This window comes from Rhinolophus ferrumequinum, chromosome 15, assembly GCF_004115265.2.
Source record: "Rhinolophus ferrumequinum isolate MPI-CBG mRhiFer1 chromosome 15, mRhiFer1_v1.p, whole genome shotgun sequence".
NCBI lineage: Eukaryota > Metazoa > Chordata > Mammalia > Chiroptera > Rhinolophidae > Rhinolophus > Rhinolophus ferrumequinum.
Window position 1 is genome coordinate 48,914,068 of NC_046298.1, and position 22,730 is coordinate 48,936,797.

At 42.2% G+C, this 22,730-nt stretch overlaps 1 protein-coding gene across 1 annotated transcript; it reads left to right on the top strand.

The window, feature by feature from the left end:
* Positions 1-1,735: 1,735 nt before the first annotated feature.
* NLRP8 (NLR family pyrin domain containing 8) lies at positions 1,736-22,730 on the top strand (the record flags this gene model as incomplete). Its single annotated transcript, XM_033129299.1, has 10 exons — positions 1,736-2,033; positions 4,338-4,412; positions 6,086-7,670; positions 10,440-10,610; positions 14,325-14,492; positions 16,195-16,347; positions 17,504-17,677; positions 19,506-19,676; positions 21,240-21,410; positions 22,593-22,730. Coding segments are annotated over 10 exons (3,057 nt in total), but the record flags the coding sequence as incomplete, so codon positions are not given.

Below are 22,730 nucleotides of genomic sequence, written 5' to 3' on the forward strand. Positions count from 1 at the left end.
CCCGTGTTCCAACCAACTGAGCCATCCGGGAGGCAGCTCAGCTCAAGGTGCCATGTTCAATCTTAGTTGCAGGGGGCGGAGCCCACCATCCCTTGCGGGACTTGAGGAATTGAACTGGCAACCTTGTGGTTGAGAGCCCACTGGCCCATGTGGGAATCGAACCGGCAGCCTTCGGAGTTAGGAGCATGGAGCTCCAACCGCCTGAGCCACCGGGCCGGCCCTGATGTGAAGTTTTTGATTACTGCTTCAATCTCCTTATTTGTTAATATAATCGGTTCAGATTTTCTATTTCTTCATGATTCAGTCTTAGTAGGTTGTATGTTTCTAGGAATTTATCCATTTCTTCTCGATTATCCAATTTGTTGGTGTATAATTGTTGATAATAGTCTCTCCTTTGTATTTCTGTGGTATTAGTTGTAATGTCTCTTCTTTTATTTCTGATTTTATTTGAGTCCTCTCTTTCATGGTTAGTCTTGTTAAAGTTTTGTCAGTTTTGCTTATCTTTTAAAAAATCAGCTCTTAATTTCATTGAACTTTTCTATTGTCTTTCTGGTCTTTGTTTTATTTATTTTTTCTCTAATCTGTATTATTTCCTTCCTTCTGCTAACTTTGGACTTAGTTTGTTCTTCTTTTTTTAGTTCCTTCAGGCATAAAGTTAGGTTGTTTATTTGATATCTTTCTTTTTTCTTCATGTGGGCCTTTTACTTTCTTTTTTTCCCCTCACAAAGCAGAAATGACAGAATTCAAGAGAGGACATAAGGTTGAGTGCTTACTTAAAGAGTAGTCATCATCCACAGGGAGCTGGCAATTATCCCAAACTATTGTAGTCAACTGAAGAAGATAAAGCTTTGAGCCAGTGCCCAATATGTGATGACGTAAGGGGAGTATCCAGGAAGTTCTCAGATGGTGGGGATGAGAATTAAAAGATAATCATAAAAGATAACTCAGAGAAGCAATAGTATACGAGTAGCAAGTAAACCAAGAAGAAAGTCTGTCTCCTGCTAGTGACTTCGTTCTTTTGTCACTTCTTCTCCATCTACCACTTCTTGTCCACAATCAACTTGGTAGAAGAAGACAAAAGGAAGGTGGGACATTGGAGGGGATGGATAGAAGGGAAATAATATACCTTTGACTCCAGGCATGTTTTATAAATTCCTGTTGAATCTTTAAAATAACCACAGAATAAAAGTAACCTCTGAATGATTTTTAGCTACAGCAGGCCAAGAACTATCTTAAATGTACTTGTGGATTTATTTCTGAGAAACTTCACAATCCCACCAGTGGATATGACATGATCAAAGATGAGAAAAGAGGCACCGGGAGGTTCAGTAATTTAATAATGGAGGGACGTTACGTTGCTAATAAGTGGCATAGAGAATAAAAACTACAAAGTGGAGTTGAGTCTAAACACTGAACCCAAATGCTGGGTGAGCCACCAGGTTTTCCCACAGGAGAGAGAATCTTTGAGAGAAGGAGGTAAATAGAGTACCTGGCACATGGTAGGATGCCCAAAATATGGATTAAATAAATCCGTCCTCTTGGGTAGTGTTTTCATTTTCTTATAATTTCATGTCTCCATAGGTCTCGTCCATTCTCTCTTCTGATGAGTCGCTTTTATCACTGGTGCTGAGGTTCTCGGTGTTGAGAGAAGATGAGTGATGTGAATCTGAATTCTGGTTCCTCCTCCTCTTTCTTTTCCTCCTCTTTCTTCTCCTCTTCCTCTCCTCCTTTCATCTCATCCTTGCCATCCTCGCCCTCTTCCAACTCCCCTTTCGAAAATGGAGTCATGTTGTACATGCTTTATTTAAGCAACGAGGAACTACAGAGGTTCAAGCAGCTTTTAGTGGAGGAGAACCCCAGACCTGGCCCCATCCAGATCACCTGGGACCAGGTGAAGACAGCCAGATGGGGGGAGGTAGTTCATCTTTTGATAGAGTCCTTCCCTGGACGACTAGCTTGGGATGTGACTCACGACATCTTTGCCAAGATGAACCAGACAGAACTGTGTCTTCGGGTACAAATGGAGCTAAATGGTGAGTAATAATCCAATATATGAAATGGGATCGGGCTTAGGTGCTGAAAAACTGTATATTTTGCTAGCCACCCATATGGGACGCTGAACAAGAAAGCAAATAGAGTAAGATGATGGCTCTGACTCCAAAGGCAAAGGCTATTCTGTTGAGCATATTTAAAAAAAAAAAAGCTTAACCAGGTACTGCTTATAAGCCTTGAACACAGAGAGATAAATAAAGACAGAGAAATAGGAAGTAAGATGGTGGGAAAACATGCCACTAAACAGAAGAAAGATGGTATAGCTACAGTGATGTCACCAACATAATACTTAAGGCAAGCAGATTGAGGACTAAAAAGGGCCATTTCATAATGACCAAGGGGGTCAGTCCCAAGGACATTGCAATCCTAAACTTCTCTGTCAATAACACATCTTCAAAGTACAGAAAGCCAAATCTGACAACTAAAAGGAGGACTAGACAAACTTACAAATAGGACGTGAGACATTAACACAGCTCTCCCAATAGCTGATGTAACAAGTTGTCAAATGTTGGTTAGAACAGAGCAGGTGTGAACAACACAATTCATAATCCTACACAGAAGGCGACCAGGTCCCTTTTCTATCTCATCAGCCAGCACTTTGCGCGGCACCTGGTATATCATAGGTGCACAAATATTGAAGGAATAGAGAATCATTTATTGTGAAGAGGTGCCTGTTTATGATAAGAAGCCCCAGGTAGTTCTCTTTGGTGAAGTCACACTAGCTTGGGATCTAACAAATGAGGAAACAGCCACGGGAGGAGGTGGGAGAGTGAATAGAAAACAGAATCAGAGGCCAGGAAAACCTTATGCAAAAGAGCTCAGAGGTGGAAAGAACCTTGAAGACTTGAGGAACAGGAGAGGTCTGTATTGACTAGACCCTGATGAGATAAGAGAAAGAGTGTACGTATACATATGTTTATGTGTATATGGATGCATATGCATATACACATACGAGTATATGTGTCTTCATTATTTGTGGATTCTTCCTACTCACTAAAAATTTATTTATAACCCCAAAATCAATGTGTAAGATGCTATCACAGTCATTCACAGACATGCACAGAGTGGTGAAAAATGTGAACGTTCACATTCCCAGCTGAACAAGGTGACACGACTCTGCCTTCTTGCCTCAGCTCTCATCCTGTAAAAAAGTGTCCTTCCGATGGTCTATTTATTACCATATTTTTTTGTGTTTTTGTGCTTTTTGTTGGTGGTGTCCCTGTTTCATATGACCCCCCAAGTGTAGTGCTGAAGTGTTGTCTAGTGTTCTAATCTCAAGTAGGCTGTAATGTACTGTGTGGAGAAAATAGTTGTTTTAAGTAAGCTTCATTCAGCCATGAGTTGTAGCACTGTTGACTCTCAGTGCAAGGTGATTGAATCAGCAATATATATATTGAATAAGATGTCTTTAAACAAAAACACACATAGACCAAGGTTATGCATTGAAGAGTCATTGATGACGTTGTAATCAGAGGCTGCAGGAACCGAGCCCTGTATTTTCCTGGGAGCAGTGGTTCAGTTTTGGCTAATTCAGTGTTTATAGTGATTTTATGGAGCGTAACTACTGTGAGTAACAAGAATCAATGACCATATAATTTTATATACCTATAAATATATACATACACTGATATACTCACATACACGCACACAGATATACTCATATACACGCATACACATACATGCACATACGTAGACACTGAGATGTGTATGTATTTTACATATATGTACGTGTGTGAGTGCCTGTGCTTGTGTGTATTTGTCTTAATATTTGGCTGGGCTATAAATTCGTATGTCTTTGAACACCTTCCTTAGTACATCGTAAAACAGCACCATTTCCTCACTTCCTGACATCATGATAGAGTCTAGGTAACTTTCTTTTCCGTGAACTAAGATGGTGAGAGAAGGTGGAGACGAAGGTGGGGACCCTTGAATGGTATAGCCACTACGATCCAGAAAGGGCACATGTTGCCCTCCTGTTCTGTCAGTCTTACCGTTCTAATGGGACAGCCTCTTTTTTTTTTTCTGATGTGGGTGGTTTTTGTTTTTGTTTTTAAATTTATTGGTGTGACAATTGTTAGTAAAATTACATAGATTTCAGGTGTACAATTCTGCATTACATCATCTATATATCGCATTGTGTTCACCACCCCGAGTCAGTTCTCCTTCCATCACCATATATTTGATCCCCCTTACCCTCATCTCCTACTCCCCAACCCCCACCCCCCTTACCCTCTGGTAACCACTAAACTATTGTCTGGAACAGCCTCTTTTGTTGCCTGTTCCAGAACTTCTACCTCACTTGGAGCCAGAGGACTTGTACCAAAGAGGAACAGAAATGAATCTGGAGGAAGAAGACTCTGGTATGTGCCGGAATTGTGAGAAACCCTGGAAGAGCGTGGGCTGTGGCTTGAGAAGAGAAGCTCGGTTCCTAAGGCGTGGTGGATTGTAAACAAGTTGGCCTGGTGTCTCTTCCACAAAGAGTGGCTGAGGACACGCCTAGTTAGGAAGACCGGCTACCGACCCCGGGGCTCAGACTACACCGCTGTGACATCCTTTCTCTCCTCCTAACTTTCTCTTTTCTGGTGGGTTCAGTCTTGGGTGGTCTCTCTTCCACACAGTGGCCACCTTTGCCAACAGACATTCTAAGTATGTATTGTACCATCTTAGTAACACCAGCAGAAAAAAGTGTCCCGAAATTGACTCCATTGAGTGAACTGGGGTCGTGAGCTCATCCATGGAGGAGATGATGAAATGTCTGGTTGTTTGACACTGGCTCTTATGCATAGTGACCTAGTTGGGTGGTAAGTCCAGCCACGTGCAATGTAACGGGACGAAAGCGGGAAGGGATAGTTCTCCAAAGAAAAATTGAGACCAGAATAGAAGTGGCTGGTACAGCAGATTTCTTAGTTCCTCCCTCATTCCCCCACTGCCACTTACCTAGACCATCAAAAGGAGGATTCTAGAAAGAACCCAAATTGTGTTAGTGTGAAAACAGCCTTCTCAATTGGGTTTCATAAAGAGATGAGGTCAGAAGGAAACAAGAGCCAAAGGAAAACATTTTAATGTCATGAAAACACACAGTACACGGAATGTGGGATGGTCAGCTCTTGCCTTAGCCTACTTAGATTTCACTCCCTCAATAAATCCTGGCAAGCTGATAAAGTTTTAACACTATGAGCTGAGCCAGAGTCATAAATCCTACTTTAATTTTAGAGATGGCAGGTCTGAGGCTTGGAGAATCTCTGACTTTCCTAAGGTCATAAAGCTAATAAGTTAATAGCTCTCAGACTTCTAGTAAGTTCCTTCCTACCCATCAGCAGGGGACACAATTGGAAACACTTTTCTAATTTGTGAAATGTCCAGTGGACAGGAGAGAGAGAAAGAATCACAAATTGAGAAGAAGGTGTGTGACCAATTTTGTTAACTCCTGACCCTATATCTAACTCTACATTCTCATGTGCTAACAGATAAAATGTGCCCAGCCTTGTGGGAAATACCATTTCCCTAGGTTTCCTTGAAGTTGGGGTGACAGCTCTAGGACATGGGATATAAGTAGATGTCTTCTGGGGGCTTCAGTTTGTCCTCATAAAAGTATACAGGAGCTGTTAGCAGGTCCCTTCTCCCTATTATTCCTGCTTTGAATGCAGATGACATAGAGAAATCTGTAGGAACAATCTTCTATCTGTGAGGCAAGAAATAAGACAAATGGGCTAATAGAACTGTGGTTCTACTTGGCCCTTAAGCTTTGGAGCCAATCATCCAACTTCAACAGCTTTATTTCCACCCACGCACCCACCCCCTTTTCTGTAAAAAGCAGTCCTTGCTTTGTTAAAGCCTTGTGAAGTGGATTTTTCTGTGACTTGCAGGTCTTAACTGCAAGTGAAGCCCCACTCTCCCGAAAAGTGTGTGATTTATGCAAGTGTTTCATAGGACTTGATGTACAGACCTCAAGGCTAGTTTTCTTGTTGGTGAATTGGTTCTCACAAATAACTCTGATGATGTGTCCTGTGTTTCTCCCATCTCGCTAATCTAGATGGACTCCGTGAATACAGACTGCATGTGATGGACCAGTCTTCCGCCCTGTGGGACAAGACATCGTGGCCCAGGAACCACGTGGACTTCTTTTACCAAGACATTCACAGGCACAACGGACTTTTACCATGTCTGTTTCTTCCCAGGAGACCTCAAGGTCGACAGCCCAAGACTGTCATCCTCCAGGGAGTTGCTGGGGTTGGGAAAACAACCCTGGCCCAGAAGATGATGTTGGAGTGGGCAGAAAACAAGTTCTACTCCCACAAGGTCTGGTACACTTTCTATGTCCACTGCCGGGAAATGGCCCAGGTGGACCGGCAGAGCTTGTCTGAGCTGATGGCACGCAAGTGGCCCGGGTCTCAAGCTCTGGTGTCTAAGGTGATGTCCAAGCCAGAACAACTGCTGCTCCTCCTTGACGGCTTCGAGGAAGTGACATTAACCCTCACGGACAGACCAGAGGACCTGAGTGAAGACTGGAGCCAGAAGTTGCCTGCGTCTGTCCTCCTGGCCAGTGTGCTGAGCAAAAGGATGCTTCCTGAGGCCACGCTCCTGGTCCTCCTGAGGGTCTCCTCCTACAGGACCCTCAAGCCCTTTCTGAAATGTCCCTCTTTTATCACCCTTACAGGGTTCAGTGTGGCTGAAAGAGCTCAGTATTTCAGGACGTATTTCAGAAACAAGAGGCAGGCTGACGAAGCCTTGGGTTTTGTTGCAGGGAACACGATCCTCTTCTCCATGTGCCAGGTGCCTGTGGTTTGTTGGATGGTGTGTTTGTGTCTGAAACATCAGATAGAGAGAGGAGCCAGTCTCGCCCACGTGTATCCGAACGCCACAGCTGTCTTTGCCCAGTATCTGTCTAGCGTGTTTCCAACCAAGGTTGAAAGCCTTGCCAATGAGAGTCACCAAGAACAACTGAAAGGCCTGTGTCAAGTGGCGGCAGAAGGTATGTGGAACATACGATGGGTGTTTGATAAGAAAGACCTTGAGCGGGCCAAGCTGGATGAGGCGGCCGTGGCTACTCTCCTCAATGCAAATATTTTTCGAAGGGTGGCAGGGGGAGAAGACCACTATGCCTTCACCCTCTTGAGCTTCCAGGAATTTTTTGCAGCCTTGTTGTATGTCCTTCACTTCCCACAAAAACTCTGCAATTTCCAGGTGTTGGACTACGCTCAGGCCATACGCCTGATGTCACATACTGGAAGAAAGAGAAATCACCTCACTTACATGGGGCTTTTCCTGTTTGGCCTTTTAAATGAGAGGTGTGCTCGCGCTGTGGAGCTGTCCTTTGGATGCAGGGTGTCCTTGGAGAATAAAAAGAAACTGCTGAAAGTCGCAGCCCTGTCACTTACCGCGCACCACCGGGTCCCACAATTATTCTACTGTCTGCACGAAATCCAGGAGGAGGCATTTGTGAGTCACACCCTACATGATTGTCATAAAGCAACTTTGGTCATTAGCAAGAAGAAAGACATGCAAGTGTCTGCTTTCTGCCTCAAGCACTGTCAACATTTGCGGGAAATGGAACTGACTGTGACCCTGACCGTCACCAAAGCGTGCAGTCTCGGCTCAGACCCCCTTTCTTGCCCTGAGTGAGTGCTCTAACCGCTCCCTTGCCAGTCTGCTTTGTCCAGGGCATCTAGGGTGACCACCTATCTCAACGGGATCCCTGACACATAGGACTTTCAGTTTGAAAACCAGGACAGAAGGTGTTTCTGGGATGCAGGTTTCCATGTTAAAACTGGGGAAGTCCTGAAAAACAAGATGAGTTGATCACCTTCCTTATCTCTATTCTGCATGCCGTCCCCTCCTATATATGTGGGGAACTTACTTTCTCTGTCACCCTTACTTCCGTGTGTCATCAGTCTTTTAGTCTCTGGGGAAGTGCTATCCAATGGGACTTTCTATGATGATGGAAACATTTTCTATCTGTGCCATCCAATACGGGAACCACTAGTTACACGGAACTGTTGAGCCCTTGGAATACGGCTAGTGTGACTATGACACTGGATTTTTAAATTTTACTTATTTTTAAATTTAAATAGCCACATGCAGCTAGTGACCACCATATTGGACTGCACAGCTCTGGGAGTCTTTCTTTCAGTGTAAACACATCTCTCCCATCTTTAAATAAGGAAGAAAATAAATGAAAACTGCAAATCCTCATCAAGGGACCATTCCATCTCCCTCCTTGCTTTCCTACCGAACCACTTGAAATCATCATGTCTCCTGCCTGTATCTTATTCCCCACTGAAGTCTGAAGTGGGTGTCTAGTGCCCTGGTCAAGGGCTTGACCTTGACCTTAACCTTGACAAGGGCTTGAGTTCTCCAGCTGTTCCAGTATCATTCTTATCCCCACCACTTAAGACTCTCTCGGGAAACACTTAAACAAATTTATATTTTAACAAATACAATGGATTTGTTTTTCTTAAGACATGGCAAATAGCCACTGACTACCCATTTGTTCCCATACTGTTTTCATACTGGTTGATATTTGTATAGCCTTTGCCATACACCAGACACAGAGCCAGGTACTTTTATGTGAATTATTTCTCTTATTGTCACCACTTGACACCACAAAGCCCTGGAGATCAGATAGATGTCATGTCTTGCGCAAGGTCACACAACTGGCTGAAGCTATGGCTTGAACTAACATTGGGCCTCCAATAGCTATGATGAGGAGCTGGACAAGTAGACTGACTTTGCTGCTTATTTTAATAAATAAAAGTTAACTGAAGCTCAGCCATAGTTGCTTGTGATGTGTTGCCCATGACTGCTACCAAACAGCTACGGCAGAATTGAGTAGTTGCCACAAAGCGTATGTCTGGCCAATCACAGAAAACGTTAGCCAGCCCCTGTCCTAGGGTATATTTTTAGAATTGCTGGATCACAGAGTCCACATATCACATCTTTAACTTTATCATCACAGTTATCACCAGTTGCTCTCCAAGGAGTGTTAGTATTTCATAGGTGGAATGAATTTTATTCACTGGTATTAAATGACTTCACAGGACAGGCTCTTCCAGGTCCACTCCCAGTTTATATGGATAAACCCAGTCGCTCCACATCATATCTGATTGGCCTTCCAGCCCCAAGTACCTTCTGTCTGGGAGAGGAATGAAGGCCAAGAGCTTGATACTCAACTTGGTGCTGCATATTGGTCAAGAGTCTAATCATAATGTCTTGCTATAAGACTGAATTATCTTTGCATAGGGAATAGAGCCAAAAATATAATAACAGTGGTGACAGATGGTGACTAAACATTGTGGTGATCATTTCATAAGGTATATAAATGTTGAATCACCATATTGTACACCTGAAACTAATAAAATGTTGTGTGTCAACTATAATTAAAAATAAAATTTACCCCAGAAACTGATATATTGTATGTCAACTGTAATTGAAAAATTAAAACTTTTAGAAATTTACTAAGTCACACATCACATTAGAAAATAAAATAACCTCAAAACAGTTTTTTAAAAACGACTGATTAATCTTAAAACCTAACATTAGTAGAACTCTTAAAAGATGACAGATTTCTTTCACATGAATTAGTCCATTGCTAACTCTGTGGAAGTTCTTGAAGGTGGTTGGACCATTCTCCCCAGTTTTACTAAGATATAATTGACATGTAACATTATGTAAGTTTAAGGTACACAACATGGTGATTTTATGTATGTATATATTGAAAAATGACGACCACAACAAGGTTAGTTAATATCCATCACCTCACATAGTTACAATTGGTGTGTGTGTGTGTGATGAAAACTATTAGAATCCCCTCTCTTAGCAACTTTCAAATGTACAATACAATATTATTAATCATCCTACTGGACATTACATCCCCAGAATGCATTAATCTTATCACTGGAAGTTTGTACCCTTTGACCACCTTCACCCATTTCCTCCTGCATCGCTTGGTCAGCTTCTCTGAAAGGGTTCATGGAGAAGAATGAAGAGAAAGTCAGCAGATCCTTCCAGATTTAAGTTTTTTCTTATTCTCCTATGTAGCATTTTTTTTAATAACAGTTTTATAAACACAGAATAAGAATATAGGATGTAAGATAGAATTCAGTCTCTGACCCCATAGAAATCCTAAGTGATTAAAAAACAACTTCCTTTCTTCATACGTCATGGGGAAATACAGGTATCTTTACCTGAGGCCATGAATCTTCCTGAAATGAAGTGAGAAATCTTGTACTGGTTCTTCTGGGCATTTTTTAAAATAAGGGACTCTTGTTAGAATCATCAAGGGGTCTGATCATAACCAGGGTAGGGGCCACCGGCCTTGGGTTTACTCCTGTTTTCTCCAGTATGATCTCTAAACACGAGTCATATTCTGTTTTCTCCCTTCCACTCAGACCAGAAGGCAGCAATCGATGTTTCCTCTGGTGGCAAGACCTGTGCTCTGTGTTTAGGACACATAGGAATTTGGAAGTCCTGGCTGTGACAAACAGCTTTATGGAGCCTGATGCGGTGAAGGTTCTTTCCACAGCCCTGAAACACCCTGCATGTAAGCTACGAAAACTGATGTGAGTATGAAACAAACCCCAGCTGGAAGGAATTCCGTGGAGAGAGTCTATTTCCCACCCAGTTTCTCTACTCCCTCCCTGCTCACACTAGATTTGCAGGAGGACTCCATGTCCATCGTTTTATTCCTTCTAGTCTTATTGAGAAGTAATCGACATACAAGACTGTATAAGTTTAGGGTGTGTAGTCTTTTGACTTGACATATATATTGCAAAATGATTACCATTGTAAGTTTAGTTTTTTCCCGTCTCCCACCTCCTCCCTGTAAACAATCATCAGCTTGTTCTCCGTATCTGTGGGCCTACTTTTGTTTTGTTTATTCATTTATTTTAGTTTTAGATGCCACATATAAGTGAGATCACACAGTATTTCTTTTTTTTTAAATTAAAGTTTATTGGGATGACAATGGTTAGTAAAGTTATTAGGTTGGTGCAAATGTAATTGTGGTTTAAAAGGTTAAAAATAATTGCAAAAACGGCAGTTATGTTTGCACCAACCTAATACATAGGTTTCAAGTGTGCAGTTCTGTAATACATCATCTATATATCACATTACATAATGTGCTCACCATCCAGAGTCAGTTCTCCTTCCATCACCGTATATTCGATCCCCTTTACCCTCATCTACCACTCTCCTACCCCCTTACTCTCTGGCAACCACTAAACTATTGTCTATGTTTGTGAGTTTTTGTTTCTTCATCTATTTGTCTTGTTCCTTTGTTGCTTTCAGTTTTATATCCCACATATCAGTGAACTCTTATGGTTCTCAACTTTTTCTATCTGACTTATTTCACTTCACATAATACCTTCTAGGTCCACCCATGTTGTCGCACATGGCACACAATAAGTTTAGTTGGCATCCGTCACCGCATGTAGTTACTGAAAAATGTTTCCTTGTGATGAGAAGGGTCTACTCTCGTAGCAACTTTCAAATATACTACAGAGCAGTGTCAACTACAGTCACTGTGCTGTACGTCTCACCCAGTACTTATTTCTCTTACAATTGGAAGTTTGTACCTTTTGACCACCTTCACCCAACTCCCTTATGCCCCACCTCTGACAATCACAAATCTGACTTGTTTTTCTATGAGCTTGGGGTTTTTTTTAGATTCCACATATAAGTGAGATCATTTTTCAAAAAAAGACATATAAATGGTAAACGGACTTATGAAAAGATGCTCAATGTCACTAATCATCAGAGAAATGCAAAAAACAAACCAACAAACAAAAAACAAAACAAAAAAACCCACAATGAGATACCACCCCACCTCACCCCAGTCAGAATGGCTACCATCAACAAGACAAATAGTAACAAGTGTTGGAGAGGCTGTGGAGAAAAAGGAACCCTCATACTCTGTTGGTGGGAATGCAGACTGGTGCAGCCGTTATGGAAGGCAGTGTGGAGGTTCCTTTACGATTTTAAATCTCAGTGGTTTTTACTCTCTGCCTGACAGGCACCTGTGCTGAGGAGGCACTCGGTGTGGTTTACCACCAGAATTCCTTTGAGGTAGGTAGTGTTATCCCAATTTTTTAAGAAAATGAGAACATGTGCGGTTAAGTGACTTGTCTAAGATCACGCAGCGGATAAGCTTTGTGATTCTCCATCTCAGTCTGAAGCCCATCTTCTCCATCATGACAGCACACAACAGTGAGATGTCACCATTAGCAGGTCCCTGCATGTGCTAAGCCTCCCAAAGAGGGTAAGTGGGAGCTGTGTTGGAAGGGATAGGATTCCTATGGTGGGGGGCAGAGGTGATACAGATTCAATGCAGTGTGGCAGGCTATACGAAAAGGAAAGTGCATGTGCGCCTTGACCCCAAGGTCCACTTTTAAAACCCACCCAAGATAAATCCACACCCAGGTACCCAGAGGAATGGGTGAGAACTTCACGGCAACATTATTTCCAATAGCAAAAAATGTAACAGCAAACATTTACGCCCTGCTGGGCTGTCTTAGGTGCGTTACATTTCAGTGCTCTTAAAACTCATAACCATCCTAAGAAGTAGGTCTGCAGCCCTGGACTGCACAGAAAGGGCCCACAGATTGATGGACTGATTGAATGTATAACTAATTAGCAAATGGGGAGACATTGATGAAAGGTACAAACTTCCTGTCAGGAGATGAATAGTTCTCAGGATCTAATGCACAGTGTGGTGACTATAGTGAAGAACACTGTTTTGTATGCTTGAGAGTCTCGAAGAATAGATTGTCAATGTTCTCACCACAAAACAGAAGTGGAAATTGTGTGATTTCTTGAAGGAGGTGTCAACTAACACTACATGGTGATCATATTACAGTATATAAAGTTAACAATTCAACATGTTACACACTTTAAACGTACACATTGGTTTTTTAAATTTTATTTATTTCTTTTCTTTAATTAAAGTTTATTGGGGTAACAATGGTTAGTGAAGTTACATAGGTTTCAGGTCCATAATTCTGTAACACATCATCTATAAATCCCATTGTGTGTTCACCACCCAGAGTCAGTTCTCCTTCCATCACCATATATTTGATCCCATTTACTCTCTTCTATCACTCCCCTTCCTCCTTACCCTGAACTGTTGTTTCTGTCTATGAGTTTTTGTTTATTTGTTTGTCTTGTTCTTTTGTCGCTTTCAGTTTTATACCCACATATCAGTGAAGTCATATGGTTCTTGACATTTTCTGACTTAATTTCACTTAGCATAATAATCTCAAGATCCGTCCATGTTGTCACAAATGGCACTCTTTCGTCTTATGGCAGAGAAATATTCCATTGTGTATATATACCACAACTTCTTTATCCAATCATCTATCGAAGGACATTTTGGTTGTTTCCAAGTCTTGGCCACTGTAAATAAAGCTGTAATGAACATCGGAGTACATATATCTTTATGGATAAATGTTTTCAAGATTTTTTGGGTAGATACCCAAGAGAGGGATTGCTGGATCATATGGTAATTCAATTTTTAATTTTTTGAGGAACCTCCACACTGCCTTCCATAGCAGCTGCACCAGTCTGCATTCCCACCAACAATGTATGAGGGTTCCTTTTTCTCCACAGCCTCTCCAACACTTGTTACTATTTGTCTTGTTGATGATAGCCATTCTGACTGGTGTAAGGTGATATCTCATTGTAGTTTTTATTTGCATTTCCCTCATAGCTAGTGAAGGTGAGCATTTTTTCATACATCTGTTGTCCATTTGTATGTCTTGTTGAGAGAAGTTTCTGTTCAGGTCCTCTGCCCATTTTTTAATTGTATTGTTTGTCTTTTTGTTGTTGAGTTGTAAGAGTTCCTTATATATTTTGGATATTAGCCACTTATCAGAGGCATTGTTTGCAAATATCTTCTCCCATTCGGTTGGTTGCCTCTTTGTTTTATCAATGGTTTCTTTTGCTGTTCAGAAGTTTTTTAGTTTGATATAGTCCCATTAATTTATTTTAGCTTTTACTTCTCTTGCCTTTGAGGTCAAATTCATAAAACCCTCTTTGAGTAAACATACACATTGTTATATGTCAATTACATCTTAATAAAGCTGGAGGAATAAAAGAACTAATTAGCCACCTCGAGTGTGGTGAAGGTTTCTCTGTGTATGCATATGTCCAAACTCATCAAATTGGAAGCATTAAATATAGGACAGATGCATTTTTGATACATCAGTTATACCTCAATAATGCTATTTAAAAAGAACAAATAATGGGATCCATAACTTGGGCACTGCTTACCTCTCCAGCTTTAGGCATGTGAAATCTTCCCTATTGACTGAAGACTTGATGCAAGTTTTGATGAAAAACCAGTATCTGAGATACTTGGAAATACAAGGCACAGAAGTGGGACACGAGGCCATGGAAACTCTATGCATGGCCTTGACATGCTGGCAGTGCTGTCTGCAGTGTCTGAGGTGAGACTCGAGGCTGGGATTGAGAGAGCATCCTGACACCCAGGTAGTGTTTTCAGAGGTGGGGGCCACATGGTCAGTCTGCAGGCCACCTTTGATCCAGATCACTCAGCTGTTTTTTGTTTTTTTGTTGAGGCGTACCACGTAATGGTGCAATGTACATAGATGTTGTGACATGACCACCACAGTCAAGCTCATGAACACGTCCACCAGCGCCTTGCGTGGTTACCATTTTTGTGTGCAGCTGCATATCTCTTCCCATCTCTGCATTCAGTGACTTCACAGCAGTCGCCTGAAACCAGCCCTGGTGGCGGTGTCTACACAGCAGACATGGGCAGATACGGTATATCAGAGCCTTTTTCTCCAGAGTCAGCAAATCAACATTTCAGGGGAAGCAGAGCTTGCCACCCCAGAAATATGCCTTTTGGGATATTGCTTTTAAGTTGGTAATTAAGGAACAAAAGACTCAGAAAAACCTTTGACTTCCCCACCCCCAACTACCTAACAGGAATTTAGACAGCTGACCTGCTTGGGGAAGTTGGCCATCATCAGTAGTAAGTATGTTTAATATGAACTAGACTGAGAGAGGGAGGAGCCTAGCAAGGCCTGTTGATCAAAGTTCTCTCCGTGTCCCATTCTTACAGATGGCCCAACAAACATTTATTTACCAAACATTGAGTTTCCATCTCCATGTGACTTGCCTTCCTCTCCTTTGAAGCCCCAAACCACAACCCCCATTTCTCCTTAGCTCCAGAATGGCTTATAAATCTCACCTGCCCAATACCTCTTTAAGTCACCTATTTAGTGGCACCCCCACCTCTACATCCCTAATGAACTTGGGGCATTTTCTTCTGTTAATCTGTCTCTGTTCAATTTGCTTATTAGTCCATCCAGAAGAACTTAGAAGGTGAGAGGAAAAGTATTTTTGAAGCCCCCACACCAGCACATGGAGGCTTACTGTACGCCCCCACAGCCTTTTGCTATGTTACGCTGCCTCCTGTTTCGTTTCCATCTGCCGGCTGCGCTCCCTGACATGTCAGAGCTGGACGGAGCCTGGATCTTCACTACATTCTCCTGCCTTTCTTTTACATTACAGAACGGTCTTAGGGGGTGGTAAATAAAGGATAATTGTTTGCTTAAAAGTCTGTCTGAACAGGTCGACTTGAGATGGACACTTCGCTTGACAAGATGGCAGCGATGTGACTTAGGAAGAGCTGTCTCATGTGACTGAGTGTCATTTCTTCCTCATAAAGGTTGTTTGGCAAAGAAGTGTAACAAGAAGCTGTATTTCAAGGGCTGAATTGCGTCCCTGGCTCATACCGTGTTTCCCCGAAAATAAGACCAGGTCTTACATTAATTTTTGCTCAAAAGATGCATTAGGGCTTATGTTCAAGGGATGTCATCCTGAAAAATCATGCTAGGGCTTATTTTCCAATTAGGTCTTATTTTCAGGGAAACACGGTAGTTAGAGCCAGTGATGGTTGGGCATTTGATAATAGCCCCAAGCATGTATCCTTTTCTACTGATAATGTGTGACTGTGCTGAACTTGATGTAGGTCTACCAGCCACGGAAAAGGCAGATAACCCCTAGAGTCACTCTGGTGTGAGGAACAAGAATGTGACACGTAGTGGAGATCTTATGTAACTAAATGGGCACCATTTTCCCCAGGAGCTGAGGGTTGACATTTTTGTGTGACTCTTACAGGTTGGAAGACTGCTCAATCACCCCCAAAAGTTTGCTTGATCTTGCCAGGAATCTCAAAAGTAACCCACACCTGAAGACTCTAATGCTAAGAAGTAGCTCCCTGATGAACTCTGGGATATATTACCTATCATTGGCCCAACTAGAGAGACTATCGTAAGTCTTTTTATTGTTGTTGTGACTGTTGTTTATTTGTTTGGTAGGTTCAGTGCTTCTGGGGGGGGGGTAAAGAAGTAATAGAGGAATGCATGTATTATGGAACAAACTTGAGTCTTGTGATTGATACAATTGCACCGGTGGGTCTATTACATGGGGGGGCGGGAATCGTTATAAAAGTACATATTTATACCCAATATCCTAGAATATATAATTATAATGAGCCAGATATACCCATCACTGGTTTATGAACTAGAACCTCACCAGTACTGTTTTCCTTCCTCATTGGTTGTCTTGAACCCTGCCCCACCCCACAATAGCCATCTTGCATTGGGATGACCAGGCTCCTTATTTTTATGCACACCTAGGGCTACTATCCACGTGTCCTCCAACAGAGCATCACATAGCCTTACACTGCTTGAACGTCACATAAGTGGCTTCGTCTACTATGTGCCCTTTTTCTGAGCAGCTCACATTTTAGTGTTCATCTGGGTTCAATTGCGTCTGTAGCCCATTAGTCTTCACTGTTGAATGATAACAGTTATATGAACATGCATCAATGTAGGTACCTATGTTACCTGCTGCCGAGGTTCAAACAGCACCCACCCACACACACACACACACACACGCACACACATCTCATCCAACACTTGTTACTCTCAGTATTCCCATTACTGTTTTTGCCAATCTGTTGAGCAAGAAAGGATATCATGTTGTTAAATTTGCATGTCCCTCATTACTAATGAAAATATTTTCATAACCTTACTACTCATCTTAGTTTCTCTAACATGAATACCTGCTCATGTCTTTAATGCATCTTTCTATTTTTTCAATTCATGAAAATGATGTCTCTTCCTGAGCCATCTCCATATCTGTTATTTATTCTTCAGTCATTGATGATCTTTCCCATCCCTCTTAGTCCCACGATGTAATGAGTTCCCTGACCCATAGTCCCTTGAGTCTACTGTTCTCACATCAAACTTGCTGTCCTCTCCTTTAAAACTTGGAAGCCCTAAGAGGCGGTCCCGGAGGTAATGCTGAGGCTTTTGCATTTAGAAGGAAAGCCCAGGCTGAACTTTCATTGCTCAGTAGGAGACAAAACCCAGTCTTAGGCAGGAGTTAAGTTGCCTCCCACCTATGTGTTTGTCCCTTACAGGCTGGAGAACTGTGACACCACATTGCTCTGCTGTAACAGTCTCGTTTTGCCTCTCAAGAATCCCAACAATATGCTGACCCACCTGAGTTTGGCAGAAAATGCCTTGACGGACGAAGGGGCAAAACAACTTTTGAGTGCCTTACGACACAGCAAGTATCCTCTGCAGAGGCTCGTGTAAGTCCCCACATGTTCTCTTCTTGGAACACCCTGCAATAGAACGGCGTCATTGACAGGACCTGTCATATATGCACATACGCAATGTATTTATTAAGTACCTCCTGCGTATGTGTGCTGTGCGGATGCTAGAGGAAAGCACAGTAAGGTGAACATTGTTATTACCTCGGTTTCAGAGGCGAGGCATCTAGAGGCAGAGTTCTCAAACTGCGTGCCAAGACACCCCACAGTGACCGCAGAGAGGCACGAAAGGATAGTTTAAATTTAAGAAACAGCAACATCTGCTCATCACTGCAAGAACTATTAGCTTCAGGTGGTTTCACTTCAACCTCAGACTGTGTACGTTCCTTTCAGTGATGTCATATCTTGGCAAAGCTAGGTTTTCAGCCACTGCTGTCATGTGAGTGCTCACAAAATTTAATGGGGAACAGGGCGAAATGAGACAACCGCTGAGATGCTAAGGGTGACATGAACTGACAAAGTTTGGGAGTCTCTGCTCTAAGGTGTTCCCATGAGCCCTGACATTCAGAGTGAGTGTTATGCCTTTGAGATCAGAATAACATACCGTGTTTCCCTGAAAATAAGACCTAGCCAGACAATCAGCTCTAATGTGTCTTTTGGAGCAAAAATTAATATAAGACCCAGTCTTATTTTACTATAATATAAGACTAGGTATAATACAATATAGTGTAATGTAATGTAATATAATACCGGGTCTTGTATTAATGTTTGCTCCAAAAGACACATTAGAGCTGATTGTCCGGCTAGGTCTTATTTTCAGGGAAACACGATAAGGCATTAGGAAGAGGGTCATGCCACTAACTCAAAGGTAGGGACCAGGATAAATGATGTCCTGCTTGACGTTTATCTCACTCTATGAGGAATCCTTTAAATGATCTCCCTTAGGTGTCAGGATGCTTTTATTATTAACAAGACAATTCTATCATATTATTATTATTATCATCAGAAAATAAACTCAAACTGTCTTAAACCGTGAAGAAATTTGCTGGCTCATAAAACCAGAAATGCAGAAGTGGCGCAAAATATCCCCTGAACCCACTGACATTTTCAGTGTCCCCAAAAAGAAGCAAGAAATAGTGTAGCTGCTTTGGAAAATGAGGTAGTAGCACCTGTAAGGCTAATAACCATAGACACACACACGAGTCAGCAACCCCACTTCCTAGGCATAGACACAAGCAAAATAAAAACTTACATCTATACAAAAACTTGTACATTGTGTTCACAGCAGCATTATTCATAATGCCAAAGCGTGGAAACAACCCAAGTGTCCGTCAGCTGATAAATGGATAAAGAAAGTGTGGTCTATCTTTACTGTGGAATATTATTCAGTGAAATGGAGCATAGTACTAATATGTTTTACAACGTGGATGAATCTTGAAAATATTATGGTCAGTGAAAAGCCAGACACAAAAGACCACATCGTGTGTAATCACATTTATCTTAAGTGTCCAGAACAGGCAAACCTGTCATGCTGCAATGAACATGGGGCGCAGATATTTGTTTAAATATCCAGAAAGCAGATTAGTGGTTGCTAAGGGTAGGGTGGGGGGAGAAATTGGGAATGACTGCTCAGGGGTACAGGGTTTCCCTTTGGGGGGGTAACAAAAATATTCTAAAATTGTGGTAAATGTCACACAAATCTGTAAACATACTAAAAAGCAACGCGAGTACACTTTAAATGGGTGAAATGTATGGCATGTTAATTATATCTCAATAAAGCTGTTATTAAAAAAAAAAGCAGGAAAGACGTCAAATTTAAGGGTGTTTTGGTTGGTTTGGTTTTCCCCTTATGTGTGTTTCTTCGCAGGCTGAGAAATTGTGCCCTGACCTCTGACTGCTGTCAGGATATGGCGTCTGTTCTTGATAAAAACAAAAACCTGAGAAGTCTGGACCTGGGTTTTAACAGCCTGAAGGATGAAGGGGTTATCCTGCTCTGTAAGGGCCTGATGAACCCTGACTCTGGACTACAGATTCTTGAGTAAGTTTCCTTCTTTGAGATCAGGACAAAGGTGCATAGAATTCTCTCAGGATACAATATGGGAACGTCTTTTTGCATTTCTGGGTTTTCCCCTCCATTTGATTGGAGGACTGGGGAGCTTCAAAACAGTGGTTCTCAAAGTGCGGTCCTCAGCCTAGGAATGTCATCTGGGACTTTGTTAGAAATGCAAATTCTGGCAGAATTTGTCTTTTTGGGTTTGGCTTATCTCACTTAGTATAATGTCCTCTAGGTCCATCCCGAGTTATTGCAAATGGCAGGATTTCCTTCTTTCTTGTGGCTGAGTAACATTCCATTGTATGTAACCATCACATCTTCTTCATCCACTCATCCTTCAATGGACACTTAGGCTGTTTCTATCCTAACTACTGTGAGTAACGCTGCAATGGACGCTGTTTACAGCAGCCCCTCCCAAGTCCATAACTGAGCGTTCCCCTCCTTGGTTCTCTGCGTGCCTGTGTGATTTGCCCTTAGACCACTTGTCCTGAATGGCAATTCTTTTTTTATTTTCTGTCATAATATTGGCAGGTATTTTTGTGTAATTTAAAATTTTTTTCCAATTACAGTTGACATCCAATATTATATTAGCTTCAGGTGTACAACACAGTGACTAGACATTTATATACCTTACGAAGTGATCGCCCTGATAAGTCTAGCACCCACCTGACACCACACATAGTTATTACAGTATAGCTGACTGTATTCCCTATGCTGTATTTTACATCCTGTTTACTGTTTTGTAACTGCCAATTTGTACTTCTTAATCCCTTCACCTTTTACACCCAGCCCCCCACGCCCGCTCCCATCTGGCAACCACCAGTTAGCTCTCTGTATCTATGAATTTGTTTCTGTTTTGTTTGTTCATTTGTTTTGTAGATTCCACATATAAGTGAGATCATATGGTATTTGTCTTTCTCTGTCTGACGCTCCACTCAGCACAATGCCCTCTAGGTCCATCCATGTCGTCAGCAGTGGCAGGATTTCCTTCTTTTTTATGGCTGAGGAATGTTCTGTTGTATATATACACCATCTCTTCTTTATCTACCGAATGGCAATTCTTTATTGTTCCCAAATAAATCAGTTTTGCTGGAGAAACATCTGGCTATTTGTTTAAAGTCAACAGAGTATACTTACTTGATTTCCTGCCTCCTTCTCTCCCACCCCCCAATCAAGTCTGAGTTCCAGGAAGCCAGGAATGGTGTAACCTTTGCACTGTTTTTCTTCACTGTTGCGTCAACAACGCCCAGTGCAGTGCTCAGCACACAGGTGGTGCCAAACAGATATGTTCTGAATGAGCAAAGGCAATGAGTGGTCACAATCCATTTTTAACATGATATGGCTCATCCCATCTCAGAGTTAGGAACTGCATAGCCGACTCTGAATAATCATCCAAAACACACTAAGAAACCTACGCCTGGTAGGTACTCACATATTTGGAATGAAAGGACTTGTTCCCGTCTAAGTGTGGTTTCTAGGCTGTCAACCTTTGTTGGGGCTGAACTCTTAGCTATGGGATGTGGCGACTGTTCTGTTTCCATCCCCCAGGCTGGATGGGTGCCTGTTCACCTGCATCTGCTGCCAGGCCATGGCTTCCATGCTCCTCAACCACCAATGTCTGAGGTATCTCGACTTGAGCAAGAATGACATTGGGCCCAGTGGCATGGTGCTCTTGCGTGAGACCTTTCAGAAGCGGAGATTGAGAGCAAAGGTCGTTCTGTAAGTCTCTCTACTAGGTTCCCTCTGCAGAAACAACAGCTCAAGGAAAGCTCCTCCTGACGAGTGAGATTCTGAATGAAAATGCTATTGAAGGTGTTGCTGACATTCTTCTCTCATTTCCCGGGGATTTATACTTCCCTTTCTGTGGCTGTTCAAACCCCAACTCCTGATTGAGTGTAATGGGAAAAATGACCTGGATTCACCTGTCTGATTTTAAATTCTTTCTTTTTGCCAATCTTCTCTCCTTGTCTTAAACAACTGAGTTTGTTATCACCACTTACCGGTTCTATGACTGTTAACAGGTAGTTTACCTTCTGAGTCTCAGTTTCCCCACCTGTAAAGTTGGATGGCATCTCCCTCCAGGGGGATGTTATGAATATTGAAAGAAAGTGCACCTGTAAGGCACTTAGCACAGTACCTGACACCATGACATTTTTAGTCAGTGGTGGGTTCTGGGTGAAGGTTATAACTACACCTGGTGTATTCATTACCTGTTGCTCTGTAACAAATTGACTCAACACTTAGTAACTGAAGACAACATACATTTATTTTCTTATGTAATTTCTGACGGTCCGAAATACAGGTGTGATTGGGTGGTTTTAGCTCACAGTGTCTCATGAGGTCTAAGTTAAGCTTTTGACAGGAGCTTAATGGGGACTGAAGGATCAACTTTCAAGCTTACCCATGTGGCTGTTGGCAGGAGGCCTCAGTTGCTCTCTATAGACCTGCTCGTGACATTGTAGCTGGCTTCCTCCAGAATGAGAGAGAGAGAGAGAGAGAGAGAGAGAGAGAGAGAGAGAGAGAGAGAGAGAAACAAGAGCCCAAACAGAGCCACAGTCTTTTATTACTTCATCTTTATTACTTCATCTTGTAGGTGACATGCCAAAATCCCATCACTTCTGCCTTATTCTATTGGTCAGTGGAAGAGGGGACAACACAAGAGTGTGTGTGATGGGGAAAATCACTGGGGCCTACCATACCCACCTGGTATGTGGTGGAGCCAAGGCACTTTGACTCCACCCCTGAGCTCTTGAGAGCATCACCATCAGTCTCAGTCTGCTCCGTGGGACCAGAGGGTTGTCCTGGGGGCTACATTTCTGTCCTAGAGGCTTTGCATACTTTTCTAGGACTCCAAACGAAAACCAGAGTATGAGAAACCAACCTGATTGTTATCCTTCACAGGGAGAAGAAACAGAGTTGTAGAGTGGATATGATGACAAGGCTGGAGGGCCCACAAGTGAAAAATGAAATCCTGAAGATAATAAAGGACTAGAATGCTGAGGGCAGTATGGATGAATTGAGCCAGTGACCCCGTGGAGA